This window comes from Dendrobates tinctorius, unplaced genomic scaffold (genome assembly GCF_039654945.1).
Source record: "Dendrobates tinctorius isolate UK_male_01 unplaced genomic scaffold, ASM3965494v1 ptg000046l, whole genome shotgun sequence".
NCBI classification, from domain to species: domain Eukaryota; kingdom Metazoa; phylum Chordata; class Amphibia; order Anura; family Dendrobatidae; genus Dendrobates; species Dendrobates tinctorius.
The window spans coordinates 17,405,317-17,422,826 of record NW_027361714.1 but is presented as its reverse complement, the minus strand read 5'-3'; the positions used below and the strand labels follow the sequence as shown (position 1 = coordinate 17,422,826).

General features: G+C 47.2%; 1 protein-coding gene across 6 annotated transcripts in view; it reads right to left on the bottom strand.

Moving 5' to 3' along the window:
• Positions 1–17,510, bottom strand: part of SMPDL3A (sphingomyelin phosphodiesterase acid like 3A) — a 145,036-nt gene that overhangs the window by 45,208 nt on the left and 82,318 nt on the right. For all 6 annotated transcript variants that reach the window (XM_073575744.1, XM_073575739.1, XM_073575741.1 and 3 more), the window contains one exon: positions 662–758. In XM_073575744.1, coding sequence (XP_073431845.1) covers positions 662–758 — 97 coding nt within the window. The remainder of the gene's footprint in view (positions 1–661; positions 759–17,510) is intronic.

The window sequence follows — 17,510 nt, the reverse complement described above, 5'->3', positions numbered from 1 at the left end:
GTGGATCACGTGAAGCTGCTCTAATATGCAGTGATCTTTTAGAACTTCATTGTAGAGTAGAAAGAGGACCACCAAGACATTTACTGTCTTTGGGCCATCCAGATCCAGAAATAGTTAAACAGGAATTTCTTTGTATTTTTTTATTTCAATTAAGTATGTGCTGCAATTGGTACCAGTCCACTGATTCTGGACCAGTTTTCTTTTTTTTAATTGTGATTTTCCCTTTCAAAGTTATGCTACTGAGAAGTTAAGGTGTACATTTTCTCTTCAACCAACTGGCTGTATACTGCAGAACTTCGCTGAGGGCTTTTAAAATTTTATGGTATACAACCAGTATATTAAAGGAAAAATTAGCTTCTTTGTTTCCAGGTCTGGGATGTGGGGAGACATAACTTTGAAACAAGGGGGCATAGAAAAAAAAAAGAAAACTTTTTTGGAATAAGAGATTCAGTTCGAAACAGAAGTGGTCCTGCAGCAATTTATTGCTGAACAACCGTTGCTCTAAGTGTGGCCAAGAAGATTAGCATTGCTTATTTTGTAACTATATTGAGTAACATAGAAATTTTTCAGAAGTACAGTAGATATTTTTGTTTCCTCTTTTGGCAAAAATCATATGCTTATAAATAGTAAACCAATACACACTTAGGAAGTACAAAAATACCTTTCCGAAATGTGCTAAGAGCTTCTTCACATAACCATGGTTTCCAGAATTCGGCCACTGCTGTATACACCTCACTTCCTGATACAGGCAACTGGTCCTGAAATACATAAGGAGCACAACAATGGACATGTTTTTGGGGCTACAATTGCATTAGGTTATGAAAATGTAATGTAATATAGCCTTTTTAGGCAATGTATGGTAGTTTATAGAGAATTTTTCATTTTCAATATATGTTGTGTTAATGCCAAAATCCTTCTTATTTCTCAGTAGCTTTATAGCAGTGTGAGCATTGAAATCTTACTTCAAATCCCCTTCACAGTTATAGAGTTAAAGGGAGATGTATTATCAGTCAACCCTTTAATTTTGCAGCTGCTCCAATGTGTTTGCTGACATCTCTAGGGAAATGTATAACATAATGGCTACTCAGGTGAACAGTTTTCTGACATCACAAGACCACCAAAACTTAAAAAGTGGCTTATGAAGTGTTTTTCTGTGTTAGGCATTGGGTTCCAGAGGCTGGACAGCAGGAATCCCGAGCCTTGCATTTGGCAGTCTCTCATTCCTCTCCGGCCGCACAGGAGGCTGCTCAGCAGACTCATCGATCCAGGCGCTCTGCGCAGACCAGCTCTGTAGGTTTAGTTGCTGCTGCCACCTCTTGTCCAACTATAGCAACGCATGCTGGTCAGCAGCGAGCTACTCCAGGGACTAAGTCCTCCTTTCGGTCCACTGACCATGCCCTTTGGGATGATCTCTCATTGGAGATCGGAGGTCACATTCTCAGGTTCTTCTCCAGCTCAGATTGGACCATCAGGAAGGTCAGGAAGGTCCCGGAAGGACGCTGCTATAGAAGGGTCGCATGGCCGCTCGGCCATGCGCTAGTATAGACTCAAATAGTTTGGAGTGTATGATGATGGATGCATGTATCTGGTGACTGACTCATTATGAAACCCCTTCCCTTTTGATACGTATGTTGGTAGGGTTTAGAGTCCGAGTCAGCACCTGTCAGTGGCTAGTCTATAGGCCACAGTGCATACCAGCTGTCTGCACACTAGTGTCCGATGGTGTCGCCCACTGCAGGGCACAATCGAACTGCGGCAAGTGACAGCCACGCTGGTGCAATGCCTTGCGCAACTTGTGCGCTTATCTGGCCCAACCCAGGGCGATTAGTGGCGTCCACCTGAGCGGCACTGTGCACACTTGCACGTGTAATTTATTTAACGCTTGCTGGCATCGCAATCGCTGTGCCGAGCACTAGCGGTCTAGAGGGACTTCAGTCCTGAAGTCTAAGGGCTGAGTTCTGTGACTATACACTAGCACTCACACTGCCGAGCTCTGTGAGCAATAACAGGCTACAGCATTTATTATTTGGCAGATGTGCAGCTCTGTGAGATAACGGAGTCCGCATCTGTACACATTGGGTGAGGTTAACCCCGTGTGTTCCGTTATACCGCCATATCGCGTCTGCCATTACCGAGCAGCAGTTAACACCTCTGCATGGTGGACCCTGGTCTGCAAACGCACCTAAATACCAACTTTATTATTTGGTGCATTCCGCCAGCCCGTAACATTATACTAGCACCAGGGTCTGGCTAGTAATGGCGGACGAACAGCGACTGCTGCAGTACATCCGGCAGCTGCAGGGCAGTTTGGCGGCTCTTGAGCGTTCAGCCTCAGCTGCGGATGTTACTGCGGTCGCTGTTCAGGCAGCCACAGAGGCTGTCTCCTGTGTGACCACTGCCATCCCTGCCCCAACTTTGTCCCGCCTCCCACTGCCTGTGAAGTTCTCGGGCGATAGTGCTTATTGTAGGGGTTTCTTGAGCCAGTGCTCTATACAGCTGGAGCTGCTGGCAGCATGATTCCCCTCCGAGCGGGCTACAGTGGGATTTATTATTTCCCTCCTGTCGGGCAGGGCTTTGGAGTGGGCCACACCGCTGTGGGAGCATGGTGATCATGTGGTGCAGAGTGCCTCACTGTTCTTGGATACTCTGAAGCAGGTCTTCCTGGGACCGCGAGTCACCAATGACACCACGCTCCGGCTGCTGGCATTGTCACAGGGCTCATCCATGGTCAGCCACTTTGCCATCCAGTTCCGGACGCTGGCTTTGGAGTTAGAGTTGCCAGATAAGGTCCTCATTCCGGAATTCTGGAGAGGTTTGTGTTGTGAGTTCATTTTCCCCTTCACCGTCGATGTCTGATGAACTCCCTCTTCTGGTGAAGGAAGGTAGTGAGGCTGATTACCAAACACCTGATCTGGTAGATGATGACTGGGTAACAGGAACTTCTGACTGGATATAAGGCAGCTGACGCCCTTCTGAGTCGCTGGTGATTTCTCTGCTGGATTCTTGGAGACCAGTCTGATTCCTGCTTCCCAAAGATAAGTTTTGCTCTGCTATTGAACTTATTAGTTTTGTTTTGATTACCTTGTTTTTTGGAGTTCAGCCATCCCCTATCAACCTATCTTTCTATCTGTGTTAGTGTTTTCATCTTGCTTCACCGTCATTATATGTTGGGGGCTGCCTATTGCTTTGGGGTCTGCTCTGGGGCAGTTTAGATTTCCCCTTTCTTTCTTTAGGCCTATTTAGTTCTCCGGCTGTGATCGAGGGGTCTAGGGCATGGTAGGAACCCCCCACGGCTACTGTTAGTTGTTGTGGATAGGATCAGGAGTCTGCAATCCGATAGCTACCAACTTCTCCGGTTTTCTGGACTTAGCTTGTATTTTTGTTTTTTCCTCCTTTGGTGACTCATTCATAACAGAATCACAGCCATACCGCAGATCCTAGAGTACTCAATAGCAGGAAAGAATTGTAAAAAAAAAAAAAAGTTTGTCAGAATTTTTTTTTTTTGGTGTATATTTTTTCCTCTATGTCTCTGAGGCCGTAGGGGGAATTTTTTTTTTCTCAATGGAGATGAAGCAATTGTCTGATCATGTGGAGCAGCTCACTGCTGAAGTGCGGGGAATTTCCGCCTATCTTGCTCATTTACATGCTGCTGAACCAAAGATCCCTACTCCTGATGTGTTTTTTGGGGATCGGTCTAAATTTTTGAATTTTAAGAATAATTGTAAATTATTTTTTGCCTTGAAGCCTAACTCGTCGGGGAGCTCCGAGCAGCAGGTTAAAATTGTCATCTCTTTGCTGCGCGGCGATCCCCAGGATTGGGCGTTTTCTTTGAAACCTGATGATCCTATTCTTACTAATGTGAACGCATTTTTTCAAGCCTTGGGGTTGTTGTATGATGAACCTAATGCTATTGATCCGGCTGAAAAGGCCCTTTTGGCATTGAGCCAGGGTCGGGATTCTGCAGAGTTGTACTGTCAAAAATTCCAAAAGTGGGCGGTCCTTACTACCTGGAATGATGGTGCCTTGGCAGCTCTCTTTCGGAAGGGTTTGTCAGAAACCGTAAAAGATAATATGGTGGGATTTCCTGTTCCCTCTGGTCTTGACGATTCTATGTCATTAGCCATTCAGGTTGATCGGCGTTTGCGTGAATGCAAAACTGCACGAGAGGTGTTGCCACCTGTTGAACAAATGTCTGAACCTATGCAATGTGATAGAGTTTTGTCTAGGGCGCAACGTCAGGAGTTCAGAAGGCGTAATAAGCTGTGTTTCTTCTGTGGTGATGCCTCGCATATTATTTCTGTCTGCCCTAAAAGAGAGAAACGTTTTGCAGACACATTTGCTGTGGGTGGTGTTCAATCTAAATTTCTTCTGGCAATTACTCTGATCTGCTCCCTGTCCACATTTTCCGCTAAGGCTTTTGTGGATTCGGGAGCAGCTCTGAACCTGATGGACTTGGATTTTGCTAAACGTTGTGGATTTCCTATGACACCTCTGTGGACGCCTATCCCTTTGAGAGGTATTGATGCTACTCCTTTGGCGAAGAATAAACCTCAGTTTTGGACCCAGGTGGTAATGCGGGTCGCCCCAGACCATCAAGAGAATTGCAGATTTTTGGTGTTGCATAATTTGCATGACACCATTGTTCTGGGGTTTCCCTGGTTGCAAATCCATAATCCAGTTTTGGATTGGAAATCTGTGTCTGTGGTGAGTTGGGGTTGTCGGTGTGCCCTTAGTGATGCTCCTGTTTTCTCCACCTCTCCCCAGTTGCATGATGTTCCTGACTATTTGGCTGATTTTTATGATGTATTTAGTGAGAATGAGTCTGCGTCTTTGCCTCCTCATAGGAGTTATGACTGTGCTATTGAGCTGAGCCCTGGGTGTAAATTTCCCAAGGGTCGACTTTTCAATTTATCTGTACCCGAGCACGAGGCTATGCAATCCTATATTAAGGAGTCGTTGGAGAAGGGTCATATTAGACCATCCTCTTCACCCTTAGGTGCTGGGTTTTTTTCGTGGCTAAGAAAGATGGGTCATTAAGGCCTTGTATTGACTATCGTTCCCTCAACAAAATTACTGTTAAATATCCGTATCCGTTACCCCTGATTTCTGATCTATTCTCCAGAGTTAAAGGTGCTTGCTGGTTTACAAAGCTTGACCTCAGGGGGGCGTATAATCTTATTCGCATTAAGCATGGGGATGAATGGAAGACGGCGTTTAATACTCCGGAGGGACATTTTGAGTACCTGGTGATGCCTTTTGGGCTCACTAATGCCCCTTCTGTCTTCCAGTGCTTCATGAATGATATTTTTCGAGACTTGGTGGATACATTTTTGATCATCTATCTGGATGATATTTTGATCTTTTCCAAGGATTGGGACTTTCATGTGGAACATGTTCGGACTGTGTTCCGGATTTTGAGGGAGAATTCCCTGTATGTCAAGGGATCAAAATGCCTTTTTGGTGTACAGAGGATTTCATTTTTGGGATTTATTTTGTCTCCGTTAACTATTGAAATGGACCCGGCCAAGGTACAGGCCATTTATGATTGGGTTCAGCCCACTTCTTTGAAGGCCCTCCAGAAGTTTTTGGGTTTTGCTAATTTTTATCGTAAATTTATAGCTAATTTTTCTGGTATTGCCAAACCATTGACTGATTTGACTAAGAAGGATGCTGATGTGCTGAATTGGTCTCCGGAGGCTGTTTCTTCCTTTCAGGAGCTGAAGCGAAGGTTCACTTCTGCTCCGGTTTTGCGGCAACCTGATGTCTCACTCCCGTTTCAGGTAGAGGTGGACGCTTCTGAGATTGGTGCAGGAGCTGTTTTGTCCCAAAAAGATCCTGTAACATCTAAAATGAATCCCTGTGCTTTCTTTTCCTGAAAGTTCTCCCCATCCGAACGTAACTATGATGTGGGGAATCGGGAACTGTTAGCCATGAAATGGGCATTTGAGGAGTGGAGACATTGGTTGGAGGGAGCTAAACATCAAGTCGTGGTCCTTACTGACCACAAGAATTTGATTTACCTGGAGTCGGCCAAACGCTTGAATCCTAGACAGGCTAGGTGGGCCTTGTTTTTTACACGTTTTGATTTTGTGGTCTCTTTTCTTCCGGGCACTAAGAATGTCAAGGCAGACGCCCTCTCTAGGAGTTTCTTTGCTGATTCTCCTGTTCTGACCAAGCCTGCTACCATCTTAGGTGAGGGGGTAATTCTTTCTGCCATCTCGCCCGATTTGACACGTGCTCTGGAAGAGTTTCAGGAGGACAAACCTGAGCGTTGTCCCATTGGAAAATTGTATGTTCCTGACCAGTGGAGGAAGAGAGTGATGTCTGAAGTTCATGGCTCTGCATTGGCTGGTCATCCAGGTACTTTTGGTACTAGAGATTTGGTGAGTCGGTCTTTTTGGTGGCCCGCCTTGTCTCGTGATGTCAGGAATTTTGTGCAGTCCTGTGGGACTTGCTCTCGGTCTAAACCTTGTTCTCGCTCTAGTGGGTTGTTGATGCCTTTGCCGGTGCCAAGGAGGCCATGGACCCATATTTCAATGGATTTTATCTCTGATATGCCTGTCTCTCAGAGAATGACTGTTATTTGGGTGATTTGTGATAGATTCTCTAAGATGGTCCATCTTGTACCACTCCCTAAGTTGCCTTCTTCCTCTGAGTTGGTGCCCTTGTTTTTGCAACAGGTGGTTCGCTTGCACGGATTCCTGAGAACATTGTATCTGACAGAGGAGTTCAGTTTGTGTTTAGATTTTGGAGGACTTTCTGCTCCAAGCTGGGAATTCAGTTGTCCTTCTCCTCTGTGTTTCACCCTCAGACCAATGGGCAGACGGAGAGAACAAACCAGACTTTGGAGTCGTATTTGAGATGTTTTATTTCTGCTGATCAGGATGATTGGGTTTCATTTTTGCCCTTGGCCGAATTTGCTTTAAATAATAGAGCTAGTTCTGCCACTTTGATGTCACCTTTTTTTTGTAACTTTGGGTTTCATCCTCGATTCTCTTCAGGGCAGGTGGAGCCTTCTGCCTGCCCAGGTGTTGACACTGTGGTGGAGAGAATGCACCAGATCTGGGACCAAGTGGTGGATAAGTTGTCTCTCTCCCAGGAAAAGGCCCAGCGGTTTTCCAACCGGCATAGGACCATTGGTCCCCAGTTTAAGGTGGGTGATATGGTTTGGTTGTCATCAAAGAATATCGCTATGAAGGTGGCTTCTCCAAAGTTTAAACCTAGATTTATTGGACCTTACAAGATTTTGGAGATTCTTAATCCAGTCTCTTTTCGATTGGCTCTTCCTGTTAAATTTAAGATCCATAACGTGTTTCATAAGTCTCTGTTAAAGAGGTTTGTTGAGCCAGTAGTTCCTGTGGTGGCACCTCCTGACCCGGTATTGGTTGAAGGTAATGTGGAATATGAGGTTGAGAAGATACTGGATTCTCGCCTGGCTAGACGGAGACTCCAGTATTTGGTTAAATGGAAGGGTTATGGCCAGGAGGATAATTCTTGGGTCCCTGCATCCGATATTCATGCCGAAAGATTGGTTCGTGCCTTTCATCGGGCCCATCCTGATCGCCCTGGTGGCGTGGATGAGGGTTCGGTGACCCCTCCTCAAGGGGGAGGTATTGTTGTGAGTTCATTTTCCCCTTCACCGTCGATGTCTGATGAACTTCCTCTTCTGGTGAAGGAAGGTAGTGAGGCTGATTACCAAACACCTGATCTGGTAGATGATGACTGGGTAACAGGAACTTATGACTGGATATAAGGCAGCCAATGCCCTTCTGAGTCGCTGGTGATTTCTCTGCTGGATTCTTGGAGACCAGTCTGATTCCTGCTTCACAAAGATAAGTTTTGCTCTGCTATTGAACTTATTAGTTTTGTTTTGTTTACCTTGTTTTTTGGAGTTCAGCCATCCCCGGTCGGGGGTGTGCTGAGTTCCATTTTTGTCTCTGATCAGTTTGTCTCTTTGCTCTGTCTTCAGAATTTACCTGAGTGCTGATATAGTCTTTTTGAAGTCCTAGCGACTTCAGGGCCTGTTTTTCCTATCAGACGGTTGGGACATTTTTTGGTAGGGTTTTTTATGGAATGCAGACAGCAGCTTTTCTATCCTGTCCTTTTTAGTTAGCTTGGGCCCCATCGTTTGCTCAACCTATCTCTCTATCTGTGTTAGTGTTTTCATCTTGCTTCACCGTCATTATATGTTGGGGGCTGCCTATTGCTTTGGGGTCTGCTCTGGGGCAGTTTAGGTTTCCCCTTTCTTTCTTTAGGCCTATTTAGTTCTCCGGCTGTGATGAGGGGTCTAGGGCATCGTAGGAACCCCCCACGGCTACTGTTAGTTGTTGTGGATAGGATCAGGGGTCTGTAATCCGATAGCTACCAACCTCTCCGGTTTTCTGGACTTAGCTTGTATTTTTGTTTTTTCCTCCTTCCGTGACTCATTCATAACAGGTTTGGCTGGCCATGTGAAGGACGCTCTGTCCACCAGGGAGATTCCCGCTACACTGGAGGAGCTTATCACCGTCTCCACCCTTATAGACCATCACTTTGCAGAGCAAAGGTTGGAGCGGTCACAGTGTAGGCAGAGGTTTAGGTTGGCACCCAGTTTTGCTAAACCTCTGGAATCTCCCGATCGGGCGTCCGAGCATTAGGGGGCTTCCTGTGAGGGATCCAGGCCCCGACCCGCTCGAGCCCCTGTGATCTGTCATGGTTGCCAGCAGTCCGGTCACTTCACCAACCGGTGCCCACAGCGGCTGGGAAGACGCTTGTGCCTAGTGACCGTAGGAGGCGGCTCACTAGAATCCGCAGCGTTTTCCTCCAAGTTGTCCTTTAAGGGGGCACTTGGGTTTGGTTCTTCCACTCTGGCAGTGGAGGTTTGCGTGGATTCCGGCACGGAGGGCAATTTTATGTCATCTTCCTTTGCTCAACGGCACGCGATACCAGTGGTTATGATGTCCAAGCCAGTCACGGTCAGAGTAGGGAACGGCGCGACTCTGCCCTCACAGATTACCCACCAAACCGCTCCACTGTTACTCTCGGTGTCTCCATCTCATCAGGAGATGATATCCCTCCTCATCATGCCGAGGGTATCGACCAGGTCCTTCTAGGGGTCCCCTGGTTGTGGTATCACTCTCCCCATATACAGTGGTCCTCGGGGAGAATTCTTGGTTGGAGTAAGTCATGTGAGGGTAGATGTCTGAGGGAGTGCGTCCAGGTTGCCTTCACCAAGGTCCCCGCAGATCTTTCCTCGCTTCCCAAACTCTATCGACAGTATGCGGATGTGTTCTCCAAAAAGGCGGTGGAGACCCTTCCACCGCATCGCCCCTATGACTGTCCTATTGACCTCTTGCCTGGTGCTGAGCCTCCCCGGGGTCGAGTCTATCCCCTATCTCTCCTGGAGACAGAGGCCATGTCTCAATACATCAGGGAGAATCTGGCAAGAGGATTCATTAGGAAGTCAGTGTCACCAGCGGGGGCAGGAATCTTCTTCGTCCAGATGAAGAGTGGGGAACTACGTCCTTGCATCGATTACAGGGGTCTTAACGCCATCACCGTTAAGAATAAGTATCCTCTACCCTTGATATCAGAGCTGTTTGATAGGCTACGGGGAGCGAGAGTGTTTACCAAACTTGATCTGCGGGGGGCTTACAACCTGATTCGCAGCCGTGATGGGGACGAATGGAAGACGGCATTTAACACCAGGGATGGGCACTATGAATACCTGGTGATGCCCTTTGGGCTCTGTAATGCCCCAGCCGTCTTCCAAGACTTTGTGAACGATATCTTCGGGATATGCTTACCACCTCGGTAGTAGTCTGTCTGGATGATATCCTCATCTACTCTCTAGATATTGACTCCCACCGGAGAGATGTTTGCAAAGTTTTTGACCTCCTGCGGGCAAACTCCTTCTATGCCAAGTTGGAGAAGTGTGTGTTTGAGCAGGAGTCCTTGCCTTTCCTAGGCTATATCATCTCCGCCCAGGGTTTGGCCATGGATCCTGCCAAGCTACAGGCAGTGATGGATTGGCAGGAACCGCATTCTCTCAAAGCGGTGCAGCGCTTTATGAGGTTCAGAAATTACTATTGCCAATTCATCCCACACTTCTCGACTTTGGTAGCGCCCTTGATAGCCCTCACCAAGAAGGGTGCAAACCCTAAGTTGTGGTCGGAACCTGTCTCCAAGGCCTTCTCTCTATTAAATCCCATCTTGCTAGCGCTCCCATTCTACATCGCCCTGATGTGGATAAACCCTTCATTCTGAAGGTGGATGCCTCTTCCATCGGTGCTGGAGCGGTCCTGTTCCAGAAGGACTCGCAAGGTCGGAAGCACCCATGCTTCTTCTTCTCCAAGACCTTCACACCGGCGGAGAGGAATTATTCCATCGGGGACAGGGAGTTGCTAGCAATGAAGTTGGCCTTTTCAGAGTGGAGACACCTCCTGGAGGGGGCTCTCCACCCTTTCCAGGTGTTCACCGACCACAAGAATATGGTTTATTTACAAACAGCCCAGCAGCTGAATTCTCGCCAGGCCAGATGGTCCTTGTTCTTCTCCCGATTACACTTCACCCTGAAATTTCTCTCCGAGGAGAGGAATGTCCGGGCCGATGCTCTCTCCTGCCCCGTGGTGTCATCGGAGGAGGAGCCTCAGCTGATAGTCCCATCTGAGAGCCTGAGGACCTTGGTTCCGGTCGCCCTTGAGTCTGTACCTCCGGGCAAGACTTTTGTCCCTGCCCGTCTGCGACCGGAGGTCCTCTCTTGGGCTCATTCGTCCAGGGTGGGTGGACATTTTGGGACCAAACGGACCTCTGAGCTTCTGGCGAGGACGTGCTGGTGGCCGCATATGGCCCAAGACATTAGGGACTATATTCAGGCGTGCGTCTCTTGCGCCCAGAATCGGTCCTCTCGGCAGCGGCCCGCTGGGCTACTCTATTCACTGCCGGTAGCGGACAGGCCCTGGGAGATGGTATGGACTTTGTGGTGGGACTGCCCAAGTCCAGTGGCAGCACCGTCATTTGGGTTGTCACCAACCATTTCTCCAAGATGGTGCATCTGGTACCACTCTCTCGACTACCTTCTGCACGGGGCCTGGCAGCGTTGTTTATTAAGCACGTTTTCCGCCTGCACGGCATGCCGGATAAGATTGTCAGCAACTGGGGTCCTCAGTTTGCGTCTCGGTTCTGGAAAGAGCTCTGTTCCTTGCTCAGCATTGAGCTAAATCTCTCCTCGGCCTATCATCCCGAGACGAACGGGTTGGTAGAGAGAGCCAACCAGACCATGGACACATATCTACGACATTTTGTCTCGGCCAGGCAGGATGACTGGGCATCCTTGCTGCCGTTGGCGGAGTTCGCTTTGAACAACGCTGTGGCCGACTCCACCGGTCAGACCCTATTCCTCCTAAATCGGCCAGCATCTGCACGTCCCTGTGCCCATGCCCGTATCATCCACCGACTCTAGGGTGGCAAACTGGGTGGTGGAGGCACGTGACATTTGGGATCACACTGAGGATGCTATCCGGGTCTCCAAGGAGAGAATGAGGACCTCCGCTGATGCACACCGGCGCCCTGTTTCGACCTTTGCCCCTGGTGACTTAGTGTGGCTCTCCGCCCAAAACATCAGGCTGCAGGTTGAGTCCACTAAGTTCGCACCGCGCTACATTGGCCCCTTCAAGGGCCTTGAGCAGATCAGCTCTGTGGTCTACCGTCTGGCCCTTCCACCACACTTGGCTATCTCTGACACGTTCCACGTGTCCCTCCTTAAGCCTGTTCACATGTCCCGGTTCTCTGAGTCATCTGCCGGGACATCAGACCTGTCTTCAGACGAGTTTGAGGTCAATGCCATCGTGGGATGCAAGGTGATGCGGGGCAAAAAGTGGATTGGAACGTTCATGGTCCAGAGGCTCGGACCTGGGAGCCAGTGAAGAACATCCACGCTCTGCTCCTTATTGCGGCATTTGACTGTAGCGAGTCTCAGAGAGGAGGGGGCCCTAGGAGGGGGGGGTAATGTTAGGCATTGGGTTCTGGTCGCTGCACAGCAGGAATCCCAAGCCTTGCATTCGGCAGTCTCCCATTCCTCTCTGGCCGCACTGTTATTGCTTACAGAGCTCGGCAGTGTGAGCGGCAGACTTCGCAGACTCGTGGATCCAGGCGCTCTGCTCACACCAGCTCTGTAGGTTTAGTTGTTGCTGCCACCTCTGGTCCAACTATAGCAACGCATGCTGGTCAGCAGCGAGCTACTCCAGGGACTAAGTCCTCCTTTCGGTCCACTGAGCATGCCCGTGGGACGATCTCTCATTGGAGATCGGAGGTCACATGCTCAGGTCCTTCTCCAGCTCGGATTTGACCATCAAGAAGGTCAGGTCGGCCATGCGCTAGTATAGACTCAAATAGTTTGGAGTGTATGATGATTGATGCATGTATCTGGTGACTGACTCATTATGAAACCACTTCCCTTTTGATACGTATGTTGGTAGGGTTTAGAGTCCGAGTCAGCGCCTATTAGTGGCTAGTCTAAAGGCCACAGTGCATACCAGCTGTCTGCATACTAGCATCCGATGGTGTCACCCACTGCAGGGCACTATCGAACCACGGCAAGTGACAGCCACGCCAGTGCAACGCCTTGCGCAACTTGTGCGCTTATCTGGCACAACCCAGGGCAATTAGTGGCGTCCACCTGAGCGGCACTGTGCACACTTGCACGCGTAATTTATTTAACCCTTGCTGGCATCGCAGTCGTGGTGCCGAGCGCTAGCGGTCTAGAGGGACTTCAGTCCTGAGGTCTAAGGGCTGAGTTCTGTGACTATACGCTAGCGCTCACACTGCCGAGCTCTGTGAGCAATAACAGGCTACGGCATTTATTATTTGGCGGTTGTGCGGCTCTGTGAGATAACAGAGTCTGCCTCTGTACACATTGGGTGAGGTTAACTCCATGTGTTCCATTATTATACCGCCATATCGGGTCCGCCATTACCGAGCAGCAGTTAACACCTCTGCACGGTGGACCCCGGGCTGCGAACGCACCTAAATACCATCTTTATTATTTGGTGTGTTCTGACAGCCCGTAACATTCTGGCTTATATAGAGAACATAGAGTAAGAGTCATCAATCTGTGATATGCATGGGGCAGCTTGGTGGCTCAGTGGTTAGCACTGTTGCCTTTCAGCGTTGGGGTTCCGTGTACAAATCCAACCAAGGACAACATCTGCAAGGAGTTTGTATGTTGTCCCCATGTTCGTGTTGGTTTCCTCTGAGCTCTCTGGTTTCCTCCACCACTCCAAAGATATACTGATAGGGGATGTAGTTTGTGAGCCCCAATGGGGACAGCGATGATAATGTCTGTAAAGCGCTATGTAAGCAATTAAATAAAATAAATATAAGTTCAGAGAGAACTCTAAGAATTCCACCATATGTGTTTAGTAACACCCAAGCATAGGCAACATTTCAACCCTGTCTGGGTCTTTGTCAAGCAATGGGGTACACAAACAGATGGAAGGCAATCCCTATAAAATATGAACACATTTAGATATGAAATTAATGGAGTTCAAAGGTCAATGGGAATTCTCATTAAGCAAAAATAGAGATGGATAATTACGTGTTAGTAACTCAGACCTAAGAGCGCCAAAGCACAGTAATGAAAACAATCAAGGTTGGAAACAGATAATGGGACAAGTGTGTCATTTCCATTTAGTTTTTGATGCAGTTTTCGAAACTACAGCAATAAAAAAAGAGAAGTTGAATCGTTCATCTGTCCACTTCTCTTCCCTCCACAATTCACTCCTGACATTCAAAAATTGAGCAAAAATGTCATCAATAAGCCATGTGAAAATACTCCGTGTAAAAAAGGCAATTACATGATTCAGCAATGTATAATTTATAATCTAACAGATCTTCCTTGTTGTTTGTCCTTTGGGATCTCATTAGTAACATATACGAGAATTCCTTCATGTTTTGCCATACAGCAGGCAAAGGATTGCCTTACCCATTTTGCTTTCTCCAGATTTTTGTCCATCTATATAAAATTAATATTTAATTTATATGAGAAATATATTAACATGTTTTAAACCTCACCCTCATTAATCTGCCATAAACTAGTGAGAATCTAACAGCATTATTCATCTTCATTCACTAAATAGTCAGAATCTATAATTACATAAAGCAGAACTACCGTGTCATAAAACATAAGAAAGACATAGCAATGGCAAACAAAGCAAGTATAATGCGATAGTACACAGAGATAAAGAGCAAATGTCACTATTTATATATGCGAGCATTTAGTATTGTTGGTGTAATGCTTAGATTCACTCAAGATCGGCATATTCATCCACCAAAAACCCTAATGTCCCACATCCTCCATGTTATACTCACTAGGATCTGAGAATCTCAGCTTTCATTAAGGTTTTTAAAGCCCCCTTACTGAACACATTAGAAAAAAGTTGGATGAACCCACCAATTTTTAATGGGACAATATGACCATCTAACATCTTTATGTGCAAGTATGGAGAAGACGTCCAAACCTCCTCTCTGAAGACTTATCTAATTTTACTGTGTGAATTTGCTGTTTTAAAAGTGATTTTACATGTACTTTGTTCTGCAGCAGGTTATTTGGCTGTGTCAGGGATAATACCTAGTGTCAGCCCAGGTGTGGGAGAGTTACTGGGCCATTTTGTACCAGAAGTGGGTCGCCCTCCCAGGGCTGTGGGGTTACAAGGTACCGGCGTCGGCGGGATGTGTCACAGCATCGGTGACCCGGTCCGTGGCCCTGGGCGCCCAATTAATGGGGGAAATTGAATGGTAGGATGTAGTGAATGGAATAGTTTGTGACGCCACCTGTGGTGTTCAGCAAGTGAGATGTTAGGCCGACACTGCATGCTGATCCTCCGGGGCGGTTGGTGTGTTGCAGCCAAGATGGTGAAGCTCCCCACCGGTGGAGCTGTAGCCCCAGCGCAGTGTAGATGTAGGGGAAGAGGAGAGGCACAAGCGGTGTAGAAGCTGGTACCCAGATGTAGCGGTGCTGGGTGCGTTGGCACAAGAATGAATGGAGGACACCAGGGCTTGTAGTTCCAAAGCTTTACTCACAGTTTGTAGTACACACAGGTGACTGCCTCCATGCCATGTCCTCCGGGTCAGGGACTCAGTCAACCTCCAGGCAAGATGGAATGCTCCCTTCCAACACTCTGCCAACATGTGCCTTTCTGAACGTCTCCTCTATAGCGCCTTTAAGTGTGAAGTACTCCTAGTACTGAGTTACACTGGAGTGCCTCCTGACAGATGTTCCCAAGAACTCTACTTGTACGGCAGACAGCTGTAGCCTGCTTCGGGGACTCCTCACTCCTGAGTCCCGGCTCACTATCCAAGTTGCTGTTGTGCCCTAAGTCTTAGATGGGAGTAGTGCATTTACAGCCCACTACTCCACCGGTGTCTGCTGCAGGACGATTAGCGTCCATTCAACCTCGGGGACTGGGCCCCGGCCTTGCGCTTAGAACTTCTACGCAGGGTTCTCTCCTAACCCACGTCCTCTGTTCCCTTTTACTCCTTCATTCCGAACTTGTTTTCTTTCTTATGGAAGATCAGATTTCAGTTCAATGTCTTTCTCCTTCTTTCCTTTCCCGTGCCAGCAGACCCAGGTCACTGAGGTCTGCTGCAGCACCTCCTACCTCCATCCCTCTCTCAGTGATCTTCTCTGAGTGACTTCCTCTCCCAGACTCACCTCGTGACTGACTGAAATTCGAAACATTCACGCTCTTTTATGTATTCTCAACTCCACCCGCCTCCCAGCACGTTTCGTGTTCCAAGCAGGGAGCCACCAAAGGTGCTCTGCTACTCTCTAAGCAAGGAGCCGCAATGTGGCTTTGCTGAACTACTCTGTTTTGTGGGGTGCGAGTGTTGGAGCGTGGTCAGGAGCCTCCAACTTACCTGGATGGTGGGGCACCACACCTCAGGAGGAGGTGCAGTACCTCTGTGGCGACCGAGCCTCAGGGGCGCCACAGAAGCTAGTTCCTGTTAGCTGAAGGACTGATTGTGAAGAAGATAAGTATTGTGGAATTGTTGGGCATAAGTGGGGAGAGTGTGTTGACTAAAACTAGAGCCAAGAACAACCTTCAGAACTTGTGAAAGGAACTACCATCTATAGGGCCAGAGTACAGATACAAAAAAGGAATCACAGCGACAAACATTGACCCGTGGGACTTATATAGAGGGTATTCTTCACTCATTGACTGAGTACCTGCAGTGGCATTAAATAGAGCTGAAGAAGGTGTGATTCCTAAAGGAAGGTGGTGTGGAGTAGGCTACTGACAACATGTGAAAATGGCTCAGGAGGTGGAGAGATTGCTTCATATTTTGGTCACGGGGTCATATACTATTGTTTAGGATCTTTGAAGTGCAGAAGGATTACTCTGAATTGCCTTTAAAATATCAAGATATGCCTCCTCCTTTGCCTACAGGACACAGCCACAATTTGAAAAACATCCAGGACAGGTCGAAACGTCAAGCAAAGCCCCTACCCAGCACCACCGTGAATTATTTTGCAGTAAAAAAATAAACCGCATTAAAATGTCAAGATTTTCGATTGAGTGCAGTTGATTCCTCACAGTTTCTTACTTGACAGCCAGATCTGTACTGATGCCGGGGCATGCTTACAACCACACCACCACAGCTCTCAATATTGTGAGTGGCAACTAATTGCTCCGGACACACATGTCTAAAAGTCGGTAGCTCCTGGGAGAAGAAAGTATATTTTCTCCTGATTTGCCGCACTTTCAGTACTGAGGTCGGACACCTTCATAATGCTAGTAATCTGCAAATTAAGACTATATCTACAGGTTAATAGCGTTATCGAACCTGACAGATTACCTATAATCCAGTCTTAACTTTAGTACATATGGCTGTAATGAAACAAAGAGTGAAAAAATTAATGGGGTTTGAATACTTTCCGTACCCACTGTGTCAAAATTCTTCACTTTTTTAAACAATAGTATACACTTGACAATCAGGGTTTAAAAACAAAAATATTTTTTTCACTATATACTGTATACTTATACAGTATATAGTGAAAAAAATATTTTTGTTTTTAAACCCTGATTGTCAAGTGTATACTATTGTTTAAAAAAGTGAAGAATTTTGACACAGTGGGTACGGAAAGTATTCAAACCCCATTAATTTTTTCACTCTTTGTTTCATTACAGCCATTTGGTAAATTCAAAAAATCCTTTTTGTCTCATTAATCTACACTCTGCACCCCATCTTGACTGAAAAAAACAGAAATGTAGAATTTTTTTCACATTTCTTAAAAAAGAAAAACTGAAATATCACATGGTCATAAGTATTCAGACCCTTTGCTCAGTATTGAGTATAAGCACCCTTTTGAGCTAGTACACCCTGAGTCTTCTTGGGAATGATGCAACAAGTTTTTCACACCTGGATTTGGGGATCCTCTACTATTCTTCCTTGCAGATCCTCTCCAGTTCCGTCAGGTTGGATGGTGAGCATTGGTGAACACCCATTTTCAGGTCTCTCCAGAGATGCACAAT